The following is a 20,623-nucleotide window of genomic DNA, read 5'->3' on the forward strand; positions in this document are numbered from 1 at the left end:
GAATAAGCATCTAATAAAATAATAATAATAGAAAAAAAACATTTACCAGGGAGCAAAAGTGGGAAAAGCAAAAAACAAAACTAAATTTACCACATGTCCTTTCGTTTACAAAGAAATATTAAAATAACAAAAATCGTTAGGTCATGTCTAGGGCTGTGCGATTTGAATAATATGCTTCTATCAGACACACGCATCTGTGTTTCATGTGAGTGTTGTGTGCGCTTTCTCTGGAGCATGCAAGTGCGGGCGAGTCTAGCAGGCTTCCCGAAATTTACAGGAAAGCCAGAGCAGGATCACTCACGCTACTTAATCACTTTTGACCCAGGGAAAACCCTGAAGAGAAAAAAACATCTCCACTGAAAGGGACGAGTCCCAAACAAGTCAAGAAAATGAAGAGGAGCTTGCTATTAAAACAGGTATGACATCTGGTGTGGGTTCAATCTATTTTACGTCTTAGCCAGCAGACATATCACCCTGTAGCTCAAGAACAGTTGCCTACTGAAGCTAAGCAGGGCTGAGCCTGGTCAGTACTTGGATGGGAGACCTCTTGGGAAAACTAAGGTTGCTGCTGGAAGAGGTATTAGGGAGTCCAGCAGGGGGTGCTCTGTGTAGGTCCTAATGCCCCAGTATAGTGATGGAGACACTATACCGTAAAAAAAAAAAAAAAAGGCACTGTCCTTTGGATGAGATATTAAACCGAGATCCTGACTCTCTGTGGTCATTAAAAATCCCAGAACACTTCTTGAAAAGAGTAGGGGCGTAACCCTGGTGTCCTGGCCAAATTCCCCCCATTGGCCCTTCTCAATCATGGCTTCCTAATAATCCCCATCCATTAACTGGCTCTATCACTCTACTCTACTCTCCACTAATAGCTGGTGTGTGGTGAGCATACTGGTGCACTATGGCTGCCATTGCATTATCCAGGTGGATGCTGCACACTGGTGGTGGTAGAGGAGAGTCCCCTGTTCACTGTGTAAAGCGCTTTGAGTGTAGTGTCAGAAAAGCGCTATATAAATGTAACGTTCATTCATTCTTAAAATGAAGCATGCAAAATAATATTATAAAGGCAAAAGATGCGCTCCGCATTATTTCTGTCATTTATGTTTTTGCAAGAATGGTTTTATAATTATTTGATATTTTCTAAAAGAAGTGTTTACATAATTTTGGTTATTTTCTGCAAGAAGTGTTTATTTTCGTTTTTTTATAGGCCTGTATATATATATATATATATACGTGTAGCCTATTATTTTCTTTGTTCCATTGCTTTGGAAAGATCTAGAATTTCTTGAGGAAAGTTTTTAATAATAATAAGGTCAACAACATATCAGACTGTATTGTGGCATAATGTGAAATGTAGCATTATGGTAATGATTTAAAACCAAGTGGCAGACATGGGGAGTGTTCGGGAAACCACTTTGAAAACAGTCTTTATTTGTGCAATTCCATTTGGTGCCACTAGAGGCACAAAAATTGCACACTTTGGGGCAAATTCACTAAACAGTTGCGCCACTTTTGCGCGTGATATTTCAACACAAAAATCTGCGCCTTATTCACTAACCACCACACAATCTAGTTTAAGCAGGCGCAATCAGCGCTGAAATGGAGCTGCGTATGGAATATTTAAATTAAGTCATTGTCATTCCTTTCCATGCAAACACTCCTTTTTATGTAAATTAGGCTCATGATAGATTGCGCTTCATTCATAAAAACTGCTTGCCGCAAAATTTATTTGACCTTTAAAGAGATGAGTTTGTACATTTTCATTCCATCATTTCAGCAGTAATTCATCCAAAAATTCTAAAATAATGGAAGAGCGCGTTATAACCTTCATATATCCAGATGCGCAGTTTAGTCAAGTGCACTTTCGGCATGTTAAAGAGATGATTCAGGTGTCAGGATCACAGCAGTCAGTGATGCTGTTCAGTCCTGCCACAGTGTGTCAGATCATGGTGGTTTGCTGCATCCTCCGCTATATAGTGCGGCTCGAAAGATCAGAATTGTGGCCGTGTTTGCGCCGTGGCCTGATCTGCACAATTTTGTTTAGTGAATTGGGCACTAAACCAGTGCAGACAGTGCATGCAAATAACAGCTGCTTTTACCAGGTGCAATTCATTGTTAGTGAATTCCCTCATCTACTTTTAATATTCTCATTATGTAGTAACCATAAAAGCAATAAAGTACACAAGGCTGTGCTATGTTGTGAAAACTGTCAAGGCTGAAGGGGTTGCTGCACGTCGTGCCTAACAATGCCTTTAGCAATATCCAAAATATAGCACAGCCTCTCGTACCTTATTGCTCAAATGGGGGTGCGTAGTTTACAGTGACTCACTCATTTCCATGTACTCTGGGTTGAGTCCCACAAAGGGCCCAAGGAAGTGGTCCTTCTCGTGGCGATGAAGCGTTTTGTTAAACTCTTCCTGCTGCTTTGAATCCATCTTGCGTTGCCGGAGCAGTTTCTTCAGTTTCCTGCGACACACATACATAAATAATCACTGTGGATTTAGCATAAAACTAATGGGGTCATTTCGGTTATGCAGAACATTTTCATGTTCCCATCATAAAATATTAAAGTCAGTACTTGATGGGGCCAATTTTAAGAGGGGTTAAAAGGCTTATAATTGTATAAAAGCACTTGCATTAATTCTTCTTTTAAAACTTGTGTATTATTTGAGCTGTAACGTTGTTTAAATTGTCCCTTTTACGGTTGTTTTATGGTTTTAGAGTTTATAGCATTATGTCGTCATGGTAACGAAGTTGTAAAATTAGATATACCTTTACACAGAAAAGATTAGTAATTGATTTTACCACACTAAAATCATGTTAACATGTATAATGTTTATGTCTTGTGGCTATACTTTTGAGATAGTGAGTATTTTAATGTTTACGAATTGGCCCCATTCACTTCCATTGTAAGTGCCTCACTGTAACTCAGATTTTTGCTTTTAAATTATTTTTTGTGGTAATCAACATTATGCCACAAATGCTGTTGATTGAGATTAACTTGCATTGAACCCAGAACATTCCTTTAAGAAATCTGGCAAATGTTTCTTTATTTTTCCCAAACTGTTTCAAACAAAACGTGTTCTTGGGAATATTTTTTTGATTTGCAATCAGTTTGCAATGAAGACGTTTTTCTTGGGCTATCAATTTCTCTTTCCACCCTGTTAGTCTTTTGCAAAAGCAGGTCCTCAGTGACCACCTCCTTTAGAAAGGTTAATCATATTTGGTAGGAAAACAACAGAACAAACATCAGTTTTAGCAAAGGATTTGATTCATTTAATTATGTTTTGTGGTATCCTGTTAGAAAAAAATAAATGTATGGGTTTGTATATTAATGACTTTCATGTCCCAGGGGTTAATAATAATAAATAAATAAATAAATAAATAAATAAAACAGATTTCAACTTTTTTCTTGTTATACGAAGGTCTCATTCAAACTGATCATTTATTTTGGTATTTTTCAAATATATTTTAAGTATAGATTTTTACTTTTTTAGACTTGTCCCAGACCTAGACTTTCAATATTAAACAATGAAAATCCATTATAAAAATACACTGCATTTTTTAATCTATGATAATCTAAAAAAAGAGTGAAATGAACAATCCATTTGAAAATTTACAGTGAGAAAATAATTTCTCAAATTTTTTTTTGTAATTATGACCATTTCCACCACACCAAACAATTTGCCCCAATTTATTTTAGTTAGTGTACATGTTAACCAAGTCGACAAAAGTGTCAGTGATGCATACTTGAGAGTGATGTTTGAAGAAAACAATGAAATTTCAAGGTAAATATCACTTTTATTATTTTTATTAGTGCACCTTTAATTGTGTGTATTTAGGATACATAAATTCTTAGCAAGACAAAGGAGGTGACTTTTTTTTATTAAAAAAATGCTAAAAACATCATTTCCATCACTGTAATTTCAATCACAGTAATTTCAATCACAGCAATTTCAATCACAGTAATTTCAATCACTGTAATTTCAATCACTGTAATTTCCATCACTGTAATTTCATTCACTGTGGTGGGAATTTCCATGATTTTCAGAAGAAAAAAAAAAGACAAATCTCATGTGATGCATGTGCATACACTGTTGGACATTGTTAGCAGACAAATGTAAAAAATTAGTAACAGAAAATTAGAGCGAATTTTTTTTTTTTTTTTTTTTACTTTATTTTCTAGAAGTCCACAGTGCTATAAGTGAAGTTAAAGAAACATTCATGTATGCTATTATCAAAACTAAAAAATATGGTTAAAAAATACAAACATTCCCTACTTACAAGTTGACACTGTGATGTTAGCTAATTCTCAATCCTTCACTCAACAATGTCTAACTTTATCTCTTTATTCCTATTCTGTTAGGCATCCTGTTAACCTTTTTTGCCATTGTGTAAATTATAACTAATTAAGTTGCATGAACTTGACCAGAGCATATTTTTGAAAGTTTGGTATACCCTTTTTTATAGAAATTATCTTAAATTAAAACAAAGGAATATTAATTTTTAAAAGACACAGAACTCAAAGTATTGCGTAATGACCCAATTAACAAGTCATGTATCTGTCTATCCCTTTTATTGTGCACTCATTTGTCACATGACTTTATTTACAATTTATTTAGTTTGAGAGACAGCAATTGGCTAACATGGTGTCCTGACCAGGGGCGATGGGACAAGTTGAAAAAAGCAATTTATCCACAGTAAAAGCAAAAATGCTGCACAACGTCACAAAAACAGATCATATTTGATGTTTAATACACGCGTGCCCAATTATTAGGCAAGTGAGTATTCTGATCTTATTATTTCCATGCACATTTTCCAACTCCAAACCGTATAAACTTGAATGCTTATTGGATTCAACAGGCCCGGCTTCACAGGGTTGCCTGGGTGGGCCTGGTCCACCCAATCATGAACTTGGCCCACCTTGAGAACTACACCTACACCTACCCCTCCAACTGTTTGGCCCACCCGGCGGGTCCTATGGCCCACCTTACAAAAAACGCATGGAGAAGAAAAGGTGCAAATTAACAGCAAAAGACTTGAGAAGAATTAAACGTGAAGCTTCCAGGAACCTATTATCCTCCAATGCTACCATATTCCAGAAGAGCAACCTACCTGGAGTGTCCAGAAGTACAAGGTGTCAAGTGCTCAGAGACATGGCCAAGGTCAAGAAGGCTGAAACACGACCACCACTGAATATATTCACAAGTTGAAGCGTCAAGATTGGGTAAAGAAATACATGAAGACAGAATTTTTAAAGGTTTTATGGACAGATGAAATGAGAGTGACTCTTGATGGACCAGATGGATGGGCCCATGGCTGGATCACTAATGGACACCACTTCGAGTCAGGTGCCAGCAAGGTGGAGGAGGGGTACTGGTGTGGGCTGTTATCATTAAGGATGAGGTAGTTGGACCTTTTCGAGTTGAAGATGGACTGAAACTCAACTCTCAAACCTACTGCCAGTTTCTGGAAAGTACTTTCTTCAAGCAGTGGTACAGGAAGAAGTCCTCAGCATTCAAGAAGGCCATGATCTTTATGCAGGACAATGCTCCATCACATGCATCCAAGCACTCCACTGCTTGGCTAGCCAGCAAGGGCCTCAAAGATGCCCAAATAATGACCTGGCCCCCTTCCTCACCTGACTTAAATCCTACTGAGAACTTGTGGGCCCTTCTCAAACGTGAGATTTACAGTGAGGGAAGACAATACACCTCTTTGAACAGCATTTGGGATGCTGTGGTTGCTGCTTCAGCGAAAGCTGATCGTGAACAGATCAAGAAACTGACAGACTCCATGGATGGAAGGCTCATGGCAGTTATTGAAAAGAAGGGTGGCTATATTGGTCACTGAATATTTTTGAAAGGCCAAAAATGTTATTTCATTGTCATTTTGTTTTACTTATTTGTTGCACCTACTCTAAAAATTGAGAATAAACAAATGAGTTGGGAGAAATTATTTTTGTAATTTAGCTACCTAATAATTGTGCACACTTATATATTCCCCTGAGAAAGACAACATTCTTTGTTAAACATTCAGGTTTGAGGTTCAATAACATTTTGGATTAACTGAGAAAATTGTGTTTGTTTAACAATAAAATTAATCCTGAGGAATAAAATTTGCCTAATAATTGGGCACGCAGGGTATACACCTATATGGAGCGAGATTTTGGACCGTTGAGATACTGCAGAAATAGAAAAAAGAGAGACAGACAAAATGTCCTGTCACAGTTAATAAGAACAAAATCTAATATTTACAAACAGTAGAAGAGATGATATATTTGCATTCGCCCACTAACAACAGTGAGCTTGTACAGTAAGTGCATTTACTGTACAAGCACAGCAAAAGAAAGCGATTACATGAATTATGCATCACTTTCAGGAAAGGGGTGTAAAACTCTGGTTTACCAAACAAAAGACAATTATTCTCGAAATGAACCACATCAAGAAAAGGTACACCTTATCTGCACAGCGGGAACAGGCTACTATTGCATCACTTACAATGCTGCAAGTGTAACGGTTTTAAAATGTATCTGTATGTACTGTATGCTTGGGTACATGTGTACTCACGGTATGCCAATCTCAAACAGGTTGTTCTGGATGAGCTGCTTGCCAAGCATGGTGATACAGAGCTGAATACACAGTTCCATCAGACAGCCGGCATGGGCACACTGCAGAGAGAGAATTCAGTGAGTTACAGTGGAGTCGACTGGCTACACACCTCCAAATGTGTTAGTCATCAGGTCTGAGGTAACTAGCACAATCTGTGAAGTAACAGCAAGTTTTCATGGAGGATGTGTGGTGGTGACTATGAGAATGGCGTATGGTTAAGAATGGATTTTGCTTATACGCAACCAATAGGAGGATGTTTTAGCAACAACAACAACAAAAAAAAAAAAAAAAAAAAAAAAAAAAATAATATATATATATATATATATATATATATATATATATATATATATATATATATATATATATATATATATATATATATATACGTACCTCTTCCATCCGGTATGACCCCATGACGTATATGTAGTTACCTGGACGTCCAATGAGCCTGGAGGAATTATGTAGAGGAAGATCAAGAGCTGAGTTTATTAACCACTGTGAAATCAAGTGGAGATTTACATACAGTAACAGGTCTAATAGGGTTTTTTGTGTGTGAATTTCATGAAACCTGTCAATAAATGTCCAGGTTACATTTCACCCCAAAACCAAAGAAAAAAAAAAGTAAATAATATTTTGCATGAAGAAAACGAGACTCATTTAGTATCAGATGCATTCAGTTTCAGAGTGACATGTTGGTCCCAATGCTCTCACCGGCCTCTGAAGAATGCCAGGTACACAATGGGGGTAAATGCGTTTGCAAACTTTAGGATGAACGTCTTGAAGATCAGCCTCTCCTCGAAACTTTTGTCTGTTTTTGGCACCTCTGATGGGTTGAAAACATAGGTAAGTAGTAGTACTACAGTAAACAAAGCATTTTGCAAAACCGCTTACAAACTGCATGCTTTTAAGAACAAGCAGACGCACCGAGAACGGTGAGCCAGCGTGCGATTGCTCCGTAGATCTCATCCATGATGATGATAATGATGAGATTGATGACAGCCGCAGTGGTTTTAACGGTGGCCCGTACATTCGAACGGAACGAGGACGTTGAGCTCATGTGCAGGGCAGTCTTGATGGAGATCCTGTAAAGCACCACGCCAAACACGATGGCCAACGTCACACAGATCTACGCAGAGCACACAGTAAGAAAAGTAACTCGTAATGTTAAACAAATTGGCCCTGTTTACACCTGGCTATTAAGATCTGTCTCAGGTGATCTCATCACAAGTGGACAGCACTAAATGTGTGTGTAAACGGGGGCCAAAACAAATAGTCACATTGGAAGGTGATTGAAAAAGCATGTGACCACATTGCATTTGTAGTGTAAACACTAATACTGTATGCAGCATTACACAAAAGTGAAAGTTTATGGATTCCATTATAGAGATACCCTATTCACAGACATACCAAGATAAAGTGACTAGTATTTGGCTGGTCATGTGATCTCAACATGCCAGCCCCCATGAGTGGAAGCCATCTTTATGTTACATTATAAAGCAATAAGCTGTAAAATCACTGTAATGCATAGACTCGAGAGACTTACTGCTTTCATAAAATGGTGGCAACAACAATATTATAAAAGATTGTTCAATAAACAGTTACATTTATCATTATTATTATTAATGTTTTTAATAATAATAATAATTATTAACTAAATTTAGTATATTAACCATATTTTGTATATTTTTGTAATTTATTATGTTATTTGTATATTTATATCAATATTAATATTAATGTATTAATATATTAATAAATATTGTATTCATATATAATTTTTTACTTGTATTAATTCTATTAATAAAATTATTCAAAATTAATAGAGTATTGCTTTTATAAAACATTTACATTTAGCATTATTATTAATAATGTAATTATTATTAGTAGTAGTAATATTTTTTAATGTACAGTATTTTAATACAATTTAGTATATTACTTAATTTATTTTATTATTTTTTGTATTTAAATCAATATTATTATTAAAGTATTAATATATGAATACATTTTGTATTGTTATATATATATTTATATATATATATATATATATATATATATATATATATATATATATAAATTTAATAAAAAAATAATGCAGTATTAATTGTATTTATTATTATATTAATTATTATTATTATTATTATTATTATTATTAATAATAATAATAATAATAATAATAGTATTTAATAATTGGAATAAACATTTAGGTCTAGTCAAATAGTATAGTTCATTATCCAAACTGTAGGAGTTTACAAGCAACTTAGCAAATTAATATAGAACATGCAGTAGCATGTGCGTTTATAGTCATCTAACAATGGCTTTTGATCCCATCACAATTTAGAGTCAGAAATTAATTTCTTCAGGTGTAAAACTTGAAGTAGATAAAATTATTTAGTGTATCTAAACTGCAAAACAAAGAGTAAAATGCCCTTTATTTATTGTGATATTCAAAAACTATGCAGAGTATTAAACCATGATAGAACTTATACATGACATATAGAATGTTTACATTATACATGATAGAATACTTATGAATTTACCAGGTCTTACCAGAAAAATCATCATGATGATAATGGTCATATATGCTGGCATTCTGTCAGTGCATGTCAGCTTCTCTTTTCCTGTCTAAAACAAACATGAATTGGCAAATGTGAGAACATAAATTATAATCCAGACACACCCTAACACATATGTTTTCTAAATGATCTAAAAACAGAAGCTTTGTTGACCTCAGTTGTGAAGGCACAGGCCTCCAGGATCCCTCTGTGAAGCTTTGGCCTCAGAAGGGACAGACAGGGTCAAGCCAAGCGAGCAAATACAAGCCCTTGGACATGGCTCACAGCTGTGCAATCACATCATATTTCAGTATACTGCAACTGGGTCAACGTTTACTAAGCGTAATACCCAATAATCCAGGCTACATTATGATTGCTGTCCTGGCATGTAAAAGTCAACATGCAAAATTCATGCAAGAAATCAGCTTTGCCTGTGCATTGCAAATAAAGGCTTAGTCTTGCATAGCCAGATTCTTTAACTTCAGGATAAAATCTGGTCCACCTTGCAGTTTAAAGGAATATTTTGGGTTCAGTACAAGTTAAACTCAATCGACAGCATTTGTGGCATAATGCTGATTACCAAAAAAATTATTCCTTAGGTATATTCCTTTAAGGTTAGTATTACAAGTATTCTCTATTGACGAACTCAATTGCAAAATGGATTGCTGTCGACTGTAGGCTTTTGTTCAGTGATATGGGAATTAAACAAACAATATTTTGGCTTCTAAAGCCACTTTTTGTATTGTCTTAATTCTTTATTCATCTGCCACAATAATGCAATATATTTCAATCTAAATATTTGATTAAAAATATACGACTAAATATCATAATTATTAGAATTATTATTTATTCATTATAATTAATTGTCTTTATTTGGGAGCCTTTCTCAGCATATATTGATATATGCAATTAATTGTGATTATAATTTGCATGTCATGTAATTAATTTGATTCATTATAACATTTTATCAATTGACAGCCCTTGTTAAAACATTATCACAATCTTTTCATGACTTGTTTTTCCCATTCCTTATTTTCCATCAGGATTTTATAAAATCCTTCTTAAATGAGTCCTAAGCCATGAACCAAGCCAACCAGCTCCAAAGTGAATCACAACATTACAAACTTTGATTTGAAGCAAAAAAGTAGTTGAAAATCTGACAAAAAGACAAAGGTACAAGACTGTACTTTACGTCTTTATTGAGAGAATAAACTAACATCCCAAGCATTGCGAATGACATGATTGAATTAACAATGATAAAAATAAACTATATCTAAAGTATAGAAACAATATGTTTTAATTTTATTGCACAGTATTTAGATGTTTGAAAATATATAAATTAACTTTATTGTGTAGGAAGCGGGGGCGGATCCACTGGGGTAGCATGGGGTGGCAAATGCCACCCTAAGTAAAAGCACTGCCACGCCATCTGCCACCCCAGCATAAGTATTCAAATGTATCAAATATAAATGCAAGTATATTATTGTTGATTTTGACATTGTGTAGGGGTTTATTCATATCAAACTGCCTAAACTCTCACTGAATGCACAAATGACTACAGACCCATAGCGTGATTGATTACAGCAGCAACCAATCCCGTGATTGTTTACAGTAGCAGCCAATCACAGCATCAACCAATTGCATACCTACTATTGCAGCGCGTGTGTAGTGTTTGGGCTCTCGTGGTTTGATGAGCTTATTTCCTCAACAACAATGACCACATTGACAAATACGTGGAAAAAAGTTGTTTCCAAGTATTCACTGAATGATTATTAGATACACTGCTGTCAGTTATGGGTTGAGACTGGTGAGACGTGTCCTTACCACTTTTTGAAATAGCTGTCATCAGGTACGTGTGTAATCCAGATGAAACATCTTCAGTTCTTGAGTGTGTGTTTTGACTGGTGATCCGGCGCTGGAATGTGTTATTTTGAATGTAATGATAAATGATTGTTGCAGCTGTTATCAGTTAGTCATTTAGTGTTAGCAGTTTTCAGCAGCTTGTTCTCTGTTCCTTGTCCTCCATTGTGATGGCTTTCTCGGCCAAATTGTTTGTTTGTATGTAGTGTGTGTGTTGTCTTTTTCTCTTTCTCTCCCACTCTCTTAATCACTCTCAGGTGTGGGTAACCAGGTGAGCTGATTATTGATGGGGCGCACCGGTGCGCAGTGTATTTCCTCCCTATATAAACTGAGTGTTTCATGGCTGGGTTGTGCGATGAGATACGATTGTTTGTGAGCTGTGTCATCTAGTTCAAGGGCGCTCAGGCGTATATTGATTTTTTTTTCCAGGTTTCCGCTGCTGGTGCACAGTGTTTGTGGTTGTCGCTGTCTGAATTTTGGAGTTTGCTGTTTTGTCATATACAGAACTGTCAATAAATGTGTCTGTGTTTCCGCTGCTCTCGTCTCCCTTCTCTTTTATTGCATTTTATTTTTAAACATTTTATTTTTAAACACCCATTCACTGATGTACAGATGCAATCTTGTTTTATTAAAACAGAAATTATATTTGGGTGAATTAGAATCCAAAACCTCTAAAAAAAAGGCAAAAAGTTACCATTAGATCAATCAGTCGTGTTCTTAAAGTGCTGATCTATGTATTCATCTACTGACTAACAAAATCCCAAGACTGATAGTGGCAGATGTAGAAATGAAATGACCATATTATGTGAAATATTTATTTGACTGCTTGAATCGGTCATTAAGAATGACTGTTGATCAAAACAGGAAACTTAAAAGAATCTTTTACTGTGCATAACATAATTAATATTCATGAGTTTTGCAGTACAGTACAATTTTCTGTACAGTTTATCTTTATTTAGACCTAACTTTGTGTTAATCTTCACTTTTAGATGGATTATTTCAGCTGTTACAAAGGTGTTAGGCTTTCAGGACTTTATTAGCAGAATAACATGGGATATGCATGCACTCTCCATCCATAGGTACACTTAACAAAGGTAGTGAAGTTTAGTCCAGATTGCTGGTTCTATATGTCAAGCTAAGGAACATTTAGAATTTATTGACGTGTTTAATAGACAATGTCTTGGTGCTCTGGAGATATACATTTTGTTACTTAATTTTTATTATCCAAAAAAAAAAAAAAAAATTATATATTATATATATATATATATATATGTATATATATATATATATATATATATATATATATATATGTATATTAATGTTGGCAAATCAGTAGCAAAATGGTTACTATGTGTGGTTCCTGTGGAAATGCAGTTGTATCGCAAATTCATGGACATTTGTACTTTGATAATGACTCCAATTAATGAACTAGTACTTGTTGCAATGAAGCTTGGTACCTTAATCCATAAGAACTAAGCATGGGCGCTTGCTTTGGTGTTGCCACCCCTCATAGTCTGCATGCCACCCCATTGCCACCCCATAAAAAAAATTCTAGATCCGCCCCTGGTAGGAAGACTCAACTGTGTCATTCGCAATGTGTCATGGAAGTGGGTGGTCACTGCAAAGCTCTTTTGGTGCGCTTTGTTGGCCGCAATTCTCTGATTGGTGGAGCGTTTCTCTTTAGGATCATAGGTAGTGTAGCTCTTCAACAGGAATTCTGCCGTTAAACACAATTTCTAAATATGACGTTGAAATAAAGCAGACTGATGGCTTTGACAGAAGATTAACAATCTCAGAGTTCAAGGTAGGTCTGTATTTAAAAGTTTATAATTTATCGTTAAAAATGTATTCGCCTATGGAAAAAATTAATGGGATTTTTACATTGCACTCTATTGTATAAAGCCAATCAACTTGCAGTTTTGAGCTTGCAATTTTAAGAAAGCTCTTGCTATTTTTATGCGAGACATGCAGCAGATGCAGGGCCTCCCAGACCTCCACAAAAACAGACCATTAGATTGGTAGTGGTGAAATACTTCACACAAGCAAGAATGTGACAGATGTTTAAAGATGACTTTGAAGTTAAAATAATTTGTTAGTACGTAAATGCAAAGATTAGGAAGGAAATAAATTCTATTAATAATGTCAAATGAACCGATACCAAACCTTATGTTTCCCCTATAAAAACAGGACAATAAAAAAAGAAAAACAGTTTGATTAAATGGCACTGAATTAGTAAAATTTAGGCTCTTGCTGTTTTTGAGTGCAACGTGACATTTAAGGATGAGACCCACCTGTGTGGACTGCACTTTCTTCCTGGTCTTCTTCATGACACGAAACTCGTACTCTGCTCTGGGATGACTCTGAGAAATATATAGAAAGTGATTCACAATGCATACCAAATTCAAACTCACTCTTTAAAAAAAAACTCACCAGTTAAAAAGTGAAATACAGCCGAAGCAGCCGTGTGCATGGTCAGTGAACGGAAACAGAAATTCTGGTAATAGCAACACATTGACACATTCAGTGGAAGTATAATCCTTAAAACCAAAAGCTCTCAGCGCCACAATAAATAAATAAATAAATAAATAAAATAAAAATAAATAAACTTTCACATTCAGCAGTTTCAGGTTTAATTTTCTTTCCTCCTGCTTATTTTATCCACCCAAACAGTGGCAAGCCTGGAAAGATCAAATGTGACTGCCAAAAGGAAAGTGAGCAGCTTTTGACCTGTAAGGCCGGAGGAGAGAACACGAGTCTCTGGCTACGTTCACACAGCAGCAGAACATGGTTGTCTGTCCTGTTTTAGACTGCTAAATATGTTCGATTTGGAAAAAAACAAAAACCACCATTTAACAACTAAGTAGTTCTATATTTAAGTGTAGGATGTGTTAGTATTGTGGCAAAGTTTTTGAGTGCAATGGGAAATCCTAATATGGGAACTAACAGAGGCTAATTGTCACACTTTTTAGTCCAGTGAATATTTCTCTGGGTTAGTTTATTTAAGTCCATATTAAAGTTCATAAAATCACACAAACTGACAAAAGTGTACACCCTGAATGCACTGTAAGTCGCTTTGGATAAAAGTGTCTGCCAAAATGCATAAATGTATAGACTATTGATTATATTCAGCATTATTGCCCAGGAAAATGTTGTCCTTTCGTGACAACATGCCCCAATGGCTTGCAACGTACAAAATATCAAACTACTGTTTTTGCCAAAAAATACTGTAATTGAACAATTGTATAAATTTACAGAATTTAAAACACATGTGACAACCTGCTCCAATAAAAATGAGATAACTTGCCCCGACCTAACTTTCATGAAATATAACACAGCTTAACCTTCCGGTAAAAAGTTGCCTTCATAATATAGTTGACTCTTGTCTGAATGTCTGCCATATTGGTTTGATTATGTTTACTTGTTTATCCAACAGCAATCCATTTTTGAATTTTTAGTTTGAAGGTCACAATTCACAAAAATTATTCTAATTTAAGAGGGTTTGAACTTGGTGTTTGAAACCAACTTACAAAACCTCTGGGTTGTACTAGCTTGTTTTAATTATTGGGGGGTTATACCCCCCCCACCCCCCTGGAATCTACGCCACTGTCTGCTAGAGAAAATACTTTTGTTATAATTGGAATTTTGACTTTAGACTAGGGGTGTAATGATTTATCGTGGCACGATAGATCGTGGTTCAAAAATGTGATGATGCACATCGTGGAGACGGGGTGTTTTTCTTAAATTTAATTGACATTTTTTATTATTATTTTAGCGTCTGTTCTATCCAATACGTGGGACGTCCTACGAGCTCTAAAATACGATTACACGCTAGCAGCCACTGGTGTTGTACGATGAGTTTGGCTAAACCTGAGGAAACTGAAACCAGCAGCGGGAGAGAGATGCGCCTTTTCAGCGCGAGGGATCGAATGTCCGTTTGAAGCGCAAGGGTGATCTGCTCTGACACTGCGCGAGAGAAAATTAACGTTTACAGAGGTTTAATGTACATATAGTAGATTATATATATGCTCAGTATTATTTATAATAATGCTAAGGGGGACTATAATCCTAATGTCAAATGCCATGTCTTTATTATTATTATTATTATTATTATTATTTAACTGCATAAGCATGCACTTCCATTAAATATGTATTTAGATGTAATCAGAGACAATATTATTTGAGACAAATATGATTTTAATCTGAAATATTTTAAATGTATGTAATCAGTGACAGTGTGTAAACAGCATATGTACAGTATCTAACATAATTCTTTATTTTCAGTTAGCAGAATTATTAGCTAATATTTCCATTTGGTGTCACCATTGCCCTGTTCTGGGCTGATTTTAGTCCCAGTACATCTCTGATAAATCATTTAGCACTTTTAAGAACAGTGCTTTTAGTTAAATTTTAGGAACTGCTGGTAACACTTTTTATGAAGCCCATATTTATAATGCATTGTAAAGGCATTATAATGCATTAGTAATGTCTCATAATACACCTTATAATATGTTATAACTTTAATTACATTAATAATACATTATAATACTTACCTATTCATAGTTGTATCTTAGAGTATAATGCATTATAACACAAGCAACATCCAATTTTATCTGCAGAAGTTATAATGTATTATATATTTGTAATATATATAACAGGTATGCTTTAAGTAAAGTGACCAAAGCAATGTCTTATAAACTTCCATAAGATATTTTTAAGTGGTTATAAGACATTACAAGTCATGCTGGGGGTTATATACATTACACATGCACAAAATACAAAATAACACACATTCAGTGTACATTTTGAGATATTACGAAAAACATTTTGTAAGGCTACAAGGTTAAAATATATCAGAAACTCTCTCGAGAAAAAAATATATAGCCAATCTTAAAAATAAATAAATAAATAAATAAACATTTTTTTTTTACTGATTCTATACTAGACTCTATTCAGTAACATTTAATGTTTGTGCATCTTATTTGGAGACCTATTTTATAAATAACTTCCACTGGATACATTTGACTTGTATGTTTCAAGTTTATGTTATGACTGTTTATGAGAAGATATCGCTTTTGTAACTTAAAGCAGGCAAAAACCACTTATAACATGATCACGTCATAAAGCCTTTTGACCGTTTACACTACGCTGCTTTTGCATGATAGCACTTATAAGATTAATTTATTAGCTTCTGCTGAGTTAAAATTGGATGTTGCTTGTGTAATAAATAATGCATTATACTCTAAAGTATAACTATGAATAGGGAAAGACTTATAATGTCTTATAACTGTAGTTATAATTATTTATGAGAAGTTATAACTTATTATAAGGTGTATTATGAGACATTATGAATGCATGTATAATGCCTTTACAATGCATAATAAATATGGGCTTCATAGAAAGTGTTACCGAACTGTTTTGCATTTGTCTTTAAAGTAATAATAATTTAAAAAAAAAACTTTCAAATCTAAACTTTTCTTGATTAAGGCTTAGTTTAAAAAATAAATAAAATGTGAACCGTACCGAACCGTGAGATGAGTGAATTTTTACACTCCTACTTAAAAGCATATAGTTACTGAGATTAAGCCCTTGTGACAACTTGCCCATGTGACAACTAGCCCCAGTCTCCCCTATATAATTACAAAAATAAAATAAATAAATATAGACCAAGACAGCTAGATCACCATGTATTTTCGCTGTACGGAAAACAGCAGCCTTGACATTTTGTTAATAACTATTTAGTGTTTCACGGGACAAAGTCATGACAAGTTTCAAATGACATGATGGTGTGTACTATAGATAATAACAAAAGTTTCAGTTTAAAGCAAATGATGTGTGGAAGTCGCTTTTGTCACCGTCACTACGGTTGCAAGAGTTACTGCAATTGTGGGATAGAGAAAGGGCTTATTCCCTTATACAGACTATAATTCGATTTCCTCCTGCAAGCTGTTGTATGAACGGTACAATTTAAGAGTCACACCTGTTAGGAACTTCAGTTGTCATTCCCAAACACTGACTGTGTGAACGCAGCCTCCCGGACCTCCACAAAAACAGACCGATAGATAGAGAATTGCTGGTGGAGTACTGTACACAAGCAAGAATGTGGCAGATGTTTGAAGACGACTTTAAAGATAATATGAAGAATTTGTTAGTACTAAGATGCAACTGTAAGGTTAGGAAGGAAATAAATTCTGTTAATATTGTTGAAATGAACCAGTTCCAAACCTTTTGTTTCTCCTATACAAAAACAGGACAAAAAAAAAAAAAAAAAAAAAAACAGTGAAAAAACACAGTTTGATTTAATGGCACTGAATCAGTCTTCAAAGACACCCTCAAGCCTCAGGATTAAGTCAATACAAATAAAATAACGCCACACGCCTACAAAACACACATACACCCACATCACTATCTTATCAACATGTGCATCCATGTTTTACTATTGACAGTTTCCTTGATCAACATGGGTGTGTGACTAACCTCTCCGTCTTCGAAGCCGGTCAGATCCCAAACGTAATTGAGTCTCATCTGTCTTCTCTTCCAGTGCTCCATGAACATGGTGGCTGTGTGAATCAGAGCAGAAAACTTCATCAACAAACCAACATTTATACATACTGATCGGTTCAGCACTGCTCAAGGTGGTTTAACACTTAATGTAAATACAATTGACATCTGTAGTTTCTCAAAGGCTTGTTAAAATAATGAGATCAAAAATGCATATGCAGAAAACACTCTTAAAATTATGGTTCTTAATTGGTGAAGCATCTTAGGTTCAGAAAAGAACTCTTTGCTTATCTAGAACCATTTTTCTTGAGGTGGCTGTATGTTCTTTGGAGATCTTCTGTACCTACAGTGGGGTTCAAAAGTCTGAGAAATGTCTGGGATTCCAAATCTAATTTAAACCTGGATGTAAATAAAGTTTTAGGATTAAAAAAAATAAATAAAAAAAATGAAAACAAAGAAACATTATGCCATAACTGAATAAGAAATATGTAAGATTCTGCACTGCTTCCAGGTCACTGGACAAATCAGCAATTTGACTTCTATTGAAGCACAAAAGATGCTTTTTGGAACGTTTTCAAACCATGCTGGATAACACGGATCTTCAGGTTTTGCACAAACTTGTGGAGTCCATGCCTGCTCGAGTGCATCATTAAAGAAGAACTATTCATTAAAAATTATGAAATTAGAAAAATGCAAAATAGATGCATTTTTACAGGCTAACTTTTTGAACTTTTGAACCCCACTGTAGATGGTTTCCTAAAGAATCAAGGAACTTATAAAGGTTCTCCAAATGCATCAGGCTCTAAACACTTTTTTAACCTTTATTTTTAACCCTCCTGTTATGTTCGAGTAATTTTTGACCCGTTTAAAAACAGTCTTAATCTTGTATTTGGTCAAAATGCATTTGGATTATCCACAGCAATGAATAAATAAAAATAAATAAATCGACATGTCCCTTTTTTTTTTTTTTTTTTTTTTTAAAAAAGCAAAAATAGAAGTTACAGTGAGGCACATTCAATGGAAGTGAATGGGGCCAATTTTTTGGAGGGTTTAAAGCAAGAAATGTGAAGCTTATAATTTTATAAATGCACTATATAATGTATACGTATTTATAATTCTTCTGTTAAAACACATGTATTATTTGAGCTGCAGAAATGCTTAAATCATAATTTTTAAAGTCATTTTAGGGTTTGTTGACATTACATCGTTTTTTTCCCCAGAGCAGCCTGTATTTCTCCTGAGGTTACCTGTGGGTTTTTCTTTGTATCCCGAACAATTCTTCTGGCAGTTGTGGCTGAAATCTTTCTTGGTCTACCTGACCTTGGCTTGGTATCAAGCGATCCCCGAATTTTTCACTTCTTAATAAGTGATTGAACAGTACTGACTGGCATTTTCAAGGCTTTGGATATCTTATTATATCCTTTTCCATCTTTATAAAGTTCCATTACCTGCCGCCTGCAATTTTTCACACTCAAATTTACAAGCTTACCATTCACACATATTGTGGACTAACTGCAAAAAATTGGTCTCATTTATTCAGAACACCCCCCAAATAAAAAAAGACTCCAATTATTCATGATAAATATTGTATATGTTTACAAACTTATGATGAACAGAAATAAAAACAAAAACAAAACTTTTTTGTCCTAACTTTGTAAGCATGTAATTCAGGTTCTATTCACTCTATCGCCCTTTATAAAGTCTTATTTTTTCCACTAGATGGCAGCAAGTACTAGGAAAAATAATTTTTCCTCAATTACCTTCCATCACAAAATGCATATCTGAAATGTAGGTGGCGCTCTAACGCATTTTAGCCCACACCGATGTGCTGGTCCTTAGACATTCAGTCGAATTTTCAGTTCATGCACCACTTTGTTTCATCGAATATCTCGGCCTTAGAGTGGACTAGAAGCTCAGTCTAGGTGTCCTTACGCCAGTTTCACACATCCTCCGTGAGCGTGGCATGAGCGGCGCATTTCGTTTCGGCGCCCATATTAACAGATTACACCATTCCTACTGCAAGCGTGAGTTGCGAGGTGATGCATCCCAGACGCAGTAGTGAGCGGATAGTTTTGGCGTTGAGCCTTTTTTTTTCATGGCTCACGCTGAGCTCAGCGGCTCTGGGTGCAGTACAACACTAAAATAATCAGAAGATTATAGAAAAGACACAAAACAAATAAAAATTATTCAAACTGAACCTATGGTACACTACAATTTATATGTCTGCATGCAAGTAAACTCAATAAAATAACTTAATAAAGGAAAGAATTAATAAACTGACTGACCTTTCGCCATTCTGTGTGTATAGGTTAACAGTATAGAAAACATTACCCAATCACAACCAAGTGTGCTGATAAAGATGAAGTGCACATGACTGCCCGCTATTGTCCTTGAAGCATCAATAACCGTAGCTTATTATGACCTTATTAAAGAAAAAAATTGGTGTAGGACCCCATAGATAACTTTCTTTTCTGCACAGAGGCACTGCTGTTTCTCGCGGAAGAGACGCGGCCAATGTGAACGTCCAACGCGTCCATCCTGCTCAGGTGCCGCTCGCGCCTCGCACACGGAGGATGTGTGAACCCGCCGTTAGAAATCTGAGATTCTCCCCTTTGCAATGATATAAAACACTTGATCACTTATAGCCGATAAAATATTTTTCTGGTGATTTGTTTAGCATGCTTTTCCTGCTGGACTGCATATTTTATTCTGGACATTTTAGATATAATATTGGATTATTCACCCAAGCAAGCTCACAGACAAGTAAACAATTTTAGAAAACTGCCTAAGGTAAAAGCAGATATCAAGTTTTTAGCTATTTGGGGCTTACAGCTGCATTGATCGGCGCATAAAAAAAGATGTTTGTATTTGATGTCTTACAGAAATCATATTTCACTTTGTGAATCTTTTGAAAATCTTTCGAATTGTGGTATTAGAGCAATAAAATAAACGGTACAGTAACATTCCTGAGAATTAGAGCTTTCATTTGATATATGACTTGTCCTTTAAAGTGCTATGTGTACGATGTTTGTATTCACATTAATATTTCTACCACATTACCTCTAGGTGGTGCTTTTTTTTCAACACGGATGCTTTCAGCCCTTA

The 20,623-nt window shown here is 35.1% G+C and overlaps 1 protein-coding gene across 3 annotated transcripts in view; it reads right to left on the reverse strand.

Moving 5' to 3' along the window:
• LOC127411963 (anoctamin-1-like) overlaps nucleotides 1-20,623 on the reverse strand; it is a 79,626-nt gene that overhangs the window by 8,158 nt on the left and 50,845 nt on the right. For 2 of the 3 annotated variants that reach the window (XM_051647939.1, XM_051647935.1), the window contains exons 13-21: nucleotides 17,495-17,577; nucleotides 13,312-13,380; nucleotides 13,184-13,195; nucleotides 9,156-9,230; nucleotides 7,536-7,737; nucleotides 7,323-7,434; nucleotides 7,002-7,059; nucleotides 6,570-6,670; nucleotides 2,330-2,466 (exon numbers count right to left, since the gene is read on the reverse strand). In XM_051647939.1, coding sequence (XP_051503899.1) covers nucleotides 2,330-2,466; nucleotides 6,570-6,670; nucleotides 7,002-7,059; nucleotides 7,323-7,434; nucleotides 7,536-7,737; nucleotides 9,156-9,230; nucleotides 13,184-13,195; nucleotides 13,312-13,380; nucleotides 17,495-17,577 — 849 coding nt within the window. The remainder of the gene's footprint in view (nucleotides 1-2,329; nucleotides 2,467-6,569; nucleotides 6,671-7,001; nucleotides 7,060-7,322; nucleotides 7,435-7,535; nucleotides 7,738-9,155; nucleotides 9,231-13,183; nucleotides 13,196-13,311; nucleotides 13,381-17,494; nucleotides 17,578-20,623) is intronic. The other variant, XM_051647936.1, reaches the window with a different exon arrangement.

Source organism: Myxocyprinus asiaticus, chromosome 2 (assembly GCF_019703515.2).
Source record: "Myxocyprinus asiaticus isolate MX2 ecotype Aquarium Trade chromosome 2, UBuf_Myxa_2, whole genome shotgun sequence".
Classification (NCBI taxonomy): domain Eukaryota; kingdom Metazoa; phylum Chordata; class Actinopteri; order Cypriniformes; family Catostomidae; genus Myxocyprinus; species Myxocyprinus asiaticus.